Below are 10,700 nucleotides of genomic sequence, written 5' to 3' on the forward strand. Positions count from 1 at the left end.
TACTATATTGTGCATTTACACAAATCATTTTAGCTGTAACTTTTATTCAAAGCAACTTACAAAAGAACAATACAACCACAAAATAATCTCTTATACTCTATATTGTAGGCCTGTTATAGCTATAGTCCTACAATACATTTTGTTCTCTGTTTAATTCCCCACAAGAGCAGTTTCACTTGGCCAGTATACTTTAAATTAAACCTTTTAACAGAACGATATGAATATTTTCCTCAATCCATTGAGAACTATGAGCTTGTGTCTGGGCTGACTGTTTTGCGCATGCGCACTCGCTGCCTCTCAGCTCACGGGAATGACGTGCGTGAACGTTCCCATCGGTGCTCAAGGCAACGTCAGCGGGTAAGGAAATGCGATGCCCTAATAACAATTCCTTCAAATGTATACACTCATATGTAATGAATACAAACTGTAATTTATCAGGACCCGTATAGTGTCGGTTTCGAACTGCAGACTGAAGTCGCCATGTCAAATGTGTGTTCTAAGTTAATAGGGTTATTAAAGGGAAACGCAGCGAGAGCTCGATGACTCCTTATCTTGTTTGGGATCCGGTAACTGTCTTTTTACAATATTTATTCGTTTATCTTTTCAGAGAGTCGTCCTGTATACGCTAGGAATACATGGCTCAGTCTATTTATTTAAAACAAAGTAGCAGTTGTGTACACTAAAATGCTTGGAAAAGCCAGGCTGCTGCTTGCAACATTGTAACCAGACCCATGATGAGTTGGATGGGGAGGAAGGTGCGATCACAACAGCGTCAGCTCATAAACAGTGCGTTTTGTTTTGCGGAAAATATAAGTTTATTATGTATTTAGTGACACAATTTTTAAACAACCTTTGAGATCGCTTAAACACTAATCGTTTAAAAATTAGTGATGTTGAATGAATGTCAGGACAGGTGTTTGGTTCTTATTATAGTTTCTTTTGACTTGCATTAAACGTTTGCTTTTGTGTGTGTGTGTGTGTGTGTGTTTGGATGCAGTATGTGTCATTGATTTTGGGTATTTGTGACCGTGAGAGACATGGCAGTCTTTGTGAGAGCTAACAGCTGTTACCTCAAAAGAACAAAAAGACAGCAGTTTGCAAAGGGCATTCCATTTATTGTGCCTTATTAAGTGTTTCTTATGTATCAACTGACTTTACTCAAAGCTCAGATTTATTTTTTATTCATTTACATTGTCCAGCAGTGACACTTATTTATAATATTGAAAACAAAAAAATCGATTTTTATTGATTTAAAAAAAAAAAAAATCATTTTTGGTATTTTATCCAGTTATTTCAGTGTCTGCTGAATGCCACCACTGATTTTCGAAAAGTAAGTAATAAAATGTTTTATTAAATTATGTATTTGTAAAAGTCTGTAAAATTTCTCTTATGCTCGCCAAAACGGCAGATATTTGATAAATACAGTAAATCTGTATTGTTGTGAAATATCGTGACTTTGATTTAATGAAATAAAATGATTATTAAAATATTTGAAATAAAAATAACTTGTAACATAATAGAATATCAATTGAATGCATTTTACATTAATAAATATATCAGTTTCTTAAAAGAATGACTGACCCCTAACTTGGTAGTGCAGGTCTTGTGACCCAAGATATGATTCAATATTTCTATCCTATTTGCAGATTTAAGCCACACTCATCAAGAAGATGGACAGCTATGGGTTTGTATCTTGACTTTGTTCAATGAATGTTACCCCTCCTCTTCTTAGATTCTATTTTAATAACAAGTATATCTGAAGAACATGGCATGTTCTTTCAGGTTCTCCAGTGACATGTTCAGTGGCAGAGCAGTTCTGTGGGAGGACAGCTCGGTCATGGCCCGAATGCAGAAGAAGTTCTGGAAGACCAAGCAGGTTCTGATCAAGGCCACAGGGAAGAAAGAAGATGAGCATGTGGTGGCATCTGACGCAGATCTTGATGCCAAATTGGAGGTATGAGCACCCTTGTAAATGTAGTAAAATGACCTCTATGTCAGCTGTGGGTGAAAGTGAAGCATCACTGGGCCAGGTTTTTCTTTCAGTGACTGTGTATGACTCATTCTGTTTTTTAACATCTGAAAGCAAATTATTATTTTTTTCGTTTGATGTGTGTGTGCCTGACAACGACAGAGAAATGACTGAATGAGATGGAGGGAGGTTAATGGTGTACTGTCACATGATCACAGGGAAGAGAGAAGATGAACAGATCTCTAGATGATGCTATACTTTGATCAACTGTGCTTGATTTTACCACTGTGTACAGACATTCAGTCTAAATGGCCCTGGCACTGTCTCTGTCTTGACTGCCTTTCTTTTAAACACACACACACACACACACACACACACACACACACACACAACTGCCTTTTCTTCTCCCTTTCCCTCTTTACATATTCAAGCAATGCATTCCCTATAAATGTGTCTTTTTTAACAGCAGTCCAAAGCAGATTTAGGTAGGATACACAGACTCACACTTAGGTGACACAAACTCAGCCATGCTGTGCCAGAAATGAACAAGGTACTGTACACTGCCGTTTTGTAAAAACAAAATTACCCAAAAAAATGAATGATCAAAAATGATAGTAAAGACATTAAACATTTTCAAACAAATATGGTTATTTTTAACTTTCTATAATTTTGTTTTACTTTTTTTGTTTTGTGTATGGTTTTCACAAAAATATTAATCAACACAACTGTTTTCAACACTGATAATAAGAAATGTTACTTGAGCACCAAAAAAACACATTAAAATGATTTCAGATGTATCATGTGACACTTAAACTTGGAGTAATGGCTACTAAAATGTAGTTTTTCCATCACAAAAATAAATGGCATTTTAAAATATATTAAAACAGAAGACGTGTATTTTAAATTGTAATAGTACTTCACAATATTGCTGTTTTTTCCTATATTTTTGGTCAAATAAATGCAGCATGGTGAGAACTGGAGAAACATCTTATCAGCCCCAAACTTTTGGACTGTAGTATACCTTTATACCTTGTATGAGGATGTTTTTATATAATACCCAAAGTGATATCCATTTATTTGCTTAAATTATATCAAATAAATATAATTTTTTTAAAACAATATTATGCCTAAATTCTCCCACCTGACAGATAGCACTGAAATATGTGTCCTGAGACTCTTTGAAGTCTGTGGGGACACACTTTTTGCAATTTCTTGCAGCATCATTATTTAAGCTCACTAGGATGTTTCAGACTTTAACTATATAGACCTAAAATAAATATTATGAAATAACAGATAAATCAAACAGAGAAATTTACTTTAGGGGAATTTTGTCCCAGATTTTTATACATAGTTCACACAAAAAATGAAAATTCTGTCATCTCAAACTCATGTCATTCCTAACCTGTATGACTTTTGACTTGTGGGTTGGGAGTAATATGAGGGGGAGTAAGTGATGACAGAAATGTCAACTTTGGGTGAACTATCCTTTTAAGTATTTGGGGCATTAGATGGTTTCCAGCGAAGAGGAGAGCAGAACACAGGCCACCGTAAGCCCCCCATCTGCTTGCTTAATGAACAGGTGTATCCATGTTCTTTCTCCATTGAGCCACAGCTGCCCTTATGATCATATGAATTGGCTTTTAGCCTGTTTGGTAATAAAGCACAAACTTGAAAACAATAATGCATCATCCTTATGGTGCGAAATGGCAGAATTTTACATTAGTAAATTCAATAACAGTGTTTATTTAGCAGAGGCTGTTGTACAAACCTGATTCCTGAGGGTGTTGTTCTTGCATGTTTGTCAGGCCTGTGCACAGAGTTAAACAGTCACCTGAAAGCAGACCTCACCTGCATCAGCACACATGGACCTTAGCCTGGGTGGATGCCATATTTAATTTGATCCACATGAATATACTTTATTAATACAAGAAATGACCCTAGTAATACTTTTTTCTGAAGTAGATATGGATTTTTTCCCTCCCCGACTATGATTATTTGAACACTTTCCTTACAAACCTGCTTAAACACAGTAGTTGCGAAGGCTTAAGTCTGGTAATCGGAAGGTTGCTGGTGTGAGCCATGAACTATCACTATTGTGCCCATAATAAGTATAATGCAGGTCGCTTTTGATAACAGCATCTGCTAAATTACCACCTACACTACCATTCAGTAGTCTGGGGTCTGTAAGATTTTCAGCATTGACTCTTGTGCTCACCAAGGCTGTATTTATTTGGTCAAAAAAACGGTAATATTGTGAAATATCATTACAACTAAAAATAACTTTTTCCTATTTGAATATATTTTAAAATGTGATTTATTTCTGTGATGTAAGCTTAATTTTCAGCAGCCATTACTTCAGTCTTCAGTGTCACATGATGCTTCAGAAAACGGTCTAATATGCAGATTTGGTGTTTAAAAAACTTTTATTATTATTATCAATGTTGAAAACAGTTGTGCTGATGAAATTTTTATTTTTGGAAACTCATACTTTTCAGGATTTGTTAACAAATAGAAAGTTGAAAAGAAAAGCATTTATTTGAAATAGAAATCTTTTTTAACATTATAAATGTCTTTGCTATAAGTTTTGATCAGTTTAATGCATCTTTGCTGAATAAAAGCATTAATTCTTGTGTGCCTACTGCTATTCTCAAGGTTTTAGAATGTGAGTTGGGGTTTCACTGGTATTTTCTATAGCCCAGTGTTTTCATCCCACTATTGAATGCTGGAATTGGTCCTGTTCCTATATTTGGCTTCTCAAAGCTTTTGAAACTCTCTCTAGAACAAAGGCAGCTCAACAGAATGAGTCATTTATATTATTTGTGTCATTTCTGTGAGTTTCTTGTTTCAGGTAGAGCACATTCTCCTGCTCTCTCAGACAGTCAGGGACTTAACATCCTTTGTTGCCATGACAGCAAGACTGGAAAGGCAATTATTTGTGTTCTGATGTGTTTTTTTTTTTTTTGGAGTCTTTAGTGTGGGTGACCAAATGTTCCGTCTGAGTATATAAATGCTGAAAAGAATGAAAGGTTCAGAGATATTTTGGTGTGTTGCAACAAACACAGAAGTGCTGCTTCCTTTTTAACATTTGTAATAAAAACTAAAATAATGAACTACCTGTATTAATTGCATTTGTTAATGATAATGTGTTATCTGTTTCCTCCAGTTTTTCTATTCAGTCCAGAGCACTTGCACAGAACTCCTGAAAGTGATTGAGAAATACCAGCAAAGAATCACACGTGAGTGAGGAACATGATCTTCTACCCTCTTTGTGTGTGCAAACACAAAGAGTCTTGTTCAGCTTGTTTTGAAAGCCTCTGCATGCAGTGGAATACAGTACATTTTCTCAGTTTCCATGAATGCTGTAACTGTTGAGTCAATTTTAAGCATAACCCTACAAATGTGTTTTTGTGGTTTTCATACTTGATAACGCTCAGCACATATAATCAAGCCACATATTGTTTCTAATACTATGAGTTACTGTAGTAACCCTGTTTTTGCCTCCTGTGACCTCCTCACTTCAGACCTCTCTCAAGAGGAGAATGAGCTCGGACTGTTCTTGCGCTTCCAGGCAGAGCATGATAAAACAAAAGCAGGCAGTATGATGGACGCCACCAGTAAAGCCCTCTGCTGTTCTGCCAAGCAAAGGTAGGCACTCTTCTTCAAATATGAACAAATCAGGGCTTCAGATCATTAATGCAATTTATTTCAGGATACTTTGATAGTTAATACGTGCATATGTCATGATTGAATACATTGCAGTTAGGGAATGGGTCATGATGGTTGACTAATCAACTAGTCATCCAACAACTAAGCAGTTTGGTCGGGGTATGTATATATGTATGAATATTATGTATATGTATACACTCTTTCAAAAGCTTTTAAGTCAGAAATGAATACTGTTATTCAGCAAGGCTGCATTAAATTCATCAAAAAATTCTATTTCAAATCAATGCTGTTCTTTTCAAAGAATCCTGTAAAAATGAATTACAGTCTTCACAAATAAGCGGCACAACCATTTTTAACATTGATAATAATAAAAAATGTTTTTTGAACACCACACGCGCACACACACATAATTTTTTTCTTTTAATTGATTAAATTGGAAAAATAATGCCAACATAGAAACATTTTCACTAGTGTTCTGTTTTTTTTTTTTTTCACTTCTGATTAATTACTCAATTATTACAATTCATTATAAGTTACATTGGCAGCCCTAGAAAGAATATTTCTATATTCTGCAAACACTAAAGACGCACTAACATCTCTGTCCTTCGGTGCTACATTCACTCAACAATCATGTGATTAAGCCACTGGCAACAATTTCTCTGTCTTCTTGTCCTCTGTCATGTCCAGGTTGGCGCTGTGTCCCCCTCTCCATCGTTTGGAACAGGAAGTGGAGACGTTCCGGAGTAGAGCCATCGCAGACACCCTGCTGACCGTGAGCCGGATGGAGAAAGCCCGTACTGAGTACCGCGGAGCTCTGCTATGGATGAAGGATGTCTCACAGGAACTGGACCCAGATACTTACAAACAACTGGAAAAATTTCGCAAGGTCAGCGAGCAATCGAAGGGGGGACTTGCATCTGTATACAACATACAACATAAAATGACAACATGGAGGTTGAATGTTGTTTATGTTGTACAAACATACAACATAAAATGACAACATGGAGGTTGAAGTGTCTGTTATCTGTGTGTGTTTGTGAACAGGTTCAGGCCCAGGTTAGAGGAACAAAAGTGCATTTCGATAAGCTGAAGAATGACGTGTGTCAGAAAGTGGTCATGCTGGGCGCCAGTCGCTGCAACATGCTTTCACTTTCCTTATGTACTTACCAGGTAAAATGTGTAATACCTTAATTTCCTTATTAAACCTTTCACTCTTATTTTTTAAACCTTTTCTCATCCTGTATTGTTTTTTTCTGTAGACGACGCTATTACAGTACTGGGAGAAGACTGCACATGTGATGTCTGGCATCCATGAGGCCTTCAAAGGATATGTACCTTACCAGTTCACTACCCTTAAAGTAGGTGTCCATGCGCAAATCTCAGAAATTAAACTGTTGTCATGAGATTTAAGCTCTCATTTGACTACATTTGACTCATTACAGGAATTAAGGGACCCATTGGATCAAATTGTCTCCACGCAGACAGCAGAGGACAGCAAAGACGAGGAAAAGAAGACACATCCAGACAAGTGAGAACACAGTTAGAAATAGTTTGGCCATGAGCCAGCCATTTTCATCTTCTTCTTTATGTTTTTTGTGTGTAATATATATCACATGGTCAGTGAATCTCACACAGACAAATCTAGCGGTCTCAGTTTTCTTCATTCTTTTTCATCAAGAAAGCATGTCTTTTCCCTTGAAGGCGCCCTGCTTGCCTCTCATTGTCAGATCTTTCATTCACTCTCTTTCCTCATTCTCTGCAACCCTCCATGTCCCTCAGATTAGGTCTCTTCAGGCGAGGGGCCTCTTTGAAGGCTCTGGTTACTGATCTGTGAGTGGAACATTGTAATTCTTTTAGAAACTCCTGCTACCTTTGTGAACAGGAAACACTGCTTAAAGTTCCACTGTCATTTCCTGTCTTGGCAGCGGGAAATGAGACTGAGTGTATTTATTCCTGTGCCATCTGCGTTAGACATGCTGTTGTATAAAACTGTGATGATCCTCACCCGCTTCCTAGAAATATCGCTGTGACTCACTACAATTTGTCAATTTAGATTTAATTTAAGGTGTTTTGTAATTCTAATCTGATACTGTGTGTCATAGTAATGTGAATCATCTCTTCTCTGCATCCATTTAGCCATGCATCAGGGTGTCTATTAATTCAATTTGGTGTTTGTATGTTTATGTTTCAGTCTTGTTTCACTTGAAGATGAACAGCTGGGTGAATCATCCGATACTGGTACGTTTAGTTTTTAAAGCACATTTGGGAACATGCAGGATTGCCTAATGATTTTCTATTGGCTCAAGTTTCTTAAAAAAGTGCACTTTCTTTGTGTATTTAACAGTTTCTACTCGTGCGGTAGATGGGCAGAGTAGAGGATCTGACAGTTCTTTGTGTGCCAGTCTGGACTCTGGTAAAGTGTGTGTGTGTGTGTGTGTGTTTGCATACTAGGCCTTGCCGCACTACTCATTGCTACTAATTGACTAGTCATCCAGAAACATAGTCAACTATTAAAATAAATTGCAAATTATGTTTTAGTAATTTAGTCAGCTTAATTGTTATTCAAATCCTTACATAAGCACATATATAATAATTAATTACAATAATGTAATTAATTGGAAAATGGTTTCAAAAGATTTTTTTAAATGTTTGAATTTTTATATATATATATAGTCATATCACTTAGCCCTAGATTTAATTTCACTTCAGTGAAGAAGCAGCACAACTGAAGTCATATGATCAGCTGACACAGACTTAAAGCATCAGATATTGATAGAACTAATCAACTTTTTGTATAGTCGGTGCAACTCCTAGTGTGTTTGAGCAGCTTTTATTTACAGTATGCCTGTTTGTATTTCTCATCTTCATCTCTGCCCCTGTACTGCAGCATTGAATGAACAATTAGGCCCTATTGGTGGAGATAGCACAGATGATGACCTCCTATTATTGACCCCTGAGCCTGGCTCGACCCCTTCTCTCATTCCAACCCTACACCCATCCATGTCCGTTATGCAGCCTCAGATACTGCAGGAGGCCTCAAAGCCTTCTGCTATTCAGTGGGGCGTAGGCGTATCACATGAGGAAAAGCAAGATACCTTTCCCAGCAGTCTACCACCTGAAATAGGTATAAATGCTTGACTGGGCATCTCTTCAATGCCCAGGGCTCGCTTAGCGCCTGTTCTTACTCTCTAAAATCAATCTTAAACCCCCCTTTGGATGTGCTTTAACACCCTCATCTATCAGTCTTTTAGGTTTCATAGGAATTATTCAGAAACATTTTATGTTTACGGCTCTTTTAGATTTCCTTCTCCACTCTTAAAACTCTCCAGGTGTTTCTGACTTTTTTTCCCCAGGTGTTTCCAGCATTTTTAAAAACTGTACTTTCCTCAAGGTTACTTTCTTTTCCCCCGGCTTTTTACATTCTGTTCGATTTTTATGCACTCTTGAAAGATTTTGGGAACTTCTTTTTCACATATTAAACATAAATTGACCTCTTATGTTTTGATTAAGCAACCATGTTTTTCTTGAAGCTTCTCTGTGATTCTTTTACTACACTTCTGCAACGCTACACTACTGTAAAAAGTTTTTACAGTCTCCATGTTTTTGTCTTGTTTTCCAGTACAAATATCTAAATATTCTAAAACCAAGATGCATTTAATTGAGAAGCAAAATGACATGAGATTGCAAGTCTTGTTTTTTGGAAAATGAGTGAGTTAAAACTAAAAAAAAAAACTAATATCTGGTAAGAAACTGGGGTTAGAAAAATTCCTTTTAATTAAGTTCAGCAGATTTTGTTTCTTGTTAAAGCTTAAACTCATTTAATTTTGATCTTTTTATCACAAACCAAGACTTAATATTTGGCTTCTCAAGATATTAAGTCTTGTCTTTTGCTAAATTTACCAAAATTAAGTCAGTTTAGGCTTAAAACAGAAAAAAAAACCTGCCATTATGGTAAGAAAAAAAAAAATCTGATTTTTCTGACACTACTGGCAGAGTTTTTTTCTTGTTTTAATATTAAACACCTAATTTAAGTACATTTTCCGAAAACAAGTCTTAGTATCTAATATAATTTGCCTTCTAAAGTACATTTTTCTTGATGAAAGTAAATGTTTCTTGATTAAAGAATGTTTAGATATTTGTACCAGAAAAAAGACAACAGTACTGAGGAAGCAATTTGCTGTTTGCAGTGTAAAAGCCTGATTATCTTCTTATTTTTATTGTAGTAGGCAGGGATCTGTTGTCTGAGGTGAAAGAAGAGGAGGGAGAGAGAGGTGACCTGGCCTTCCTGCAGGATCTGCTGAGTCCTGGGGCTGCGGGTGGCACTAGTGAGTTTAGTAAGGCATGGCAGGATGCTTTCGGCTGTTTTGAGGCCCCTCCTGCTCCTGTTACTGCTCCTTCACTGCAAACAGGAACGGCAAACACACCCACTGGCTTCCTGCCATCACAGCTCCTGGACCATAGCCTTAGCGCCACAGGTTTGCACAAACTTTTATTTGCCCTCTACTGGCTGGAGGAACGAACAACACAGTTTTGTTGTGCGACTAGTATTCAGTGCAGTCACTGTGATGTTCATATTCATTCTCTTTCTGTTGTTCAGGATGGGCGACTCCACCCATGTTTCAAGCCTCGCCCCTCCAGCCACCTTCCAGTGGAGGACAGCCTACCCAGAATAGTCCACACTCATCTGCCAGTGGTGAGAGTTTTATATCACATGTCAAAAATTAACAGATGGATACAGACAATCTTAGATGGTCTTTTTTGTACTGTTTCTGTAGTGATTCATCTCTCTGTGTCTTTTTAGCACCTAAGGGAAGCTCCAGGGACATGTCTGCCTGGTTTAACCTCTTTGCAGATTTGGACCCTCTGTCCAACCCAGATGCTATTGGACGCAGTGATCAGGAGTTCCTTAATGCCTAAGGTGTGTTATTGTGAGTTTGTATATATTTATCACTGACAAGTCCCATGTTTATAAAAATATACCTTTTTTGTTGTTGATATTGTTGATATTATATTTGGTATATATATATATATATATATATATATATATATATATATACATATACAG

At 36.9% G+C, this 10,700-nt stretch overlaps 1 protein-coding gene across 6 annotated transcripts in view; it reads left to right on the forward strand.

Moving 5' to 3' along the window:
* The first annotated feature begins 284 nt into the window (after positions 1 to 284).
* LOC107688867 (islet cell autoantigen 1-like protein) overlaps positions 285 to 10,700 on the forward strand; it is a 12,280-nt gene continuing 1,864 nt past the window's right edge. Inside the window, exons 1-17 of one of the 6 annotated variants that reach the window (XM_016486689.1) lie at positions 285 to 357; positions 1,289 to 1,330; positions 1,647 to 1,684; positions 1,783 to 1,954; positions 5,133 to 5,205; positions 5,491 to 5,614; positions 6,323 to 6,521; positions 6,680 to 6,805; positions 6,895 to 6,993; positions 7,078 to 7,163; positions 7,415 to 7,465; positions 7,827 to 7,873; positions 7,980 to 8,048; positions 8,523 to 8,759; positions 9,859 to 10,110; positions 10,233 to 10,328; positions 10,437 to 10,553. In XM_016486689.1, the coding sequence (XP_016342175.1) occupies positions 1,671 to 1,684; positions 1,783 to 1,954; positions 5,133 to 5,205; positions 5,491 to 5,614; positions 6,323 to 6,521; positions 6,680 to 6,805; positions 6,895 to 6,993; positions 7,078 to 7,163; positions 7,415 to 7,465; positions 7,827 to 7,873; positions 7,980 to 8,048; positions 8,523 to 8,759; positions 9,859 to 10,110; positions 10,233 to 10,328; positions 10,437 to 10,552 (1,761 nt within the window). In that variant the 5' untranslated portion in view covers positions 285 to 357; positions 1,289 to 1,330; positions 1,647 to 1,670 and the 3' untranslated portion in view covers position 10,553. The other 5 variants (XM_016486690.1, XM_016486691.1, XM_016486694.1 and 2 more) reach the window with 5 other exon arrangements.

This window comes from Sinocyclocheilus anshuiensis, unplaced genomic scaffold (genome assembly GCF_001515605.1).
Source record: "Sinocyclocheilus anshuiensis isolate Anshui unplaced genomic scaffold, SAMN03320099.WGS_v1.1 scaffold101, whole genome shotgun sequence".
NCBI classification, from domain to species: domain Eukaryota; kingdom Metazoa; phylum Chordata; class Actinopteri; order Cypriniformes; family Cyprinidae; genus Sinocyclocheilus; species Sinocyclocheilus anshuiensis.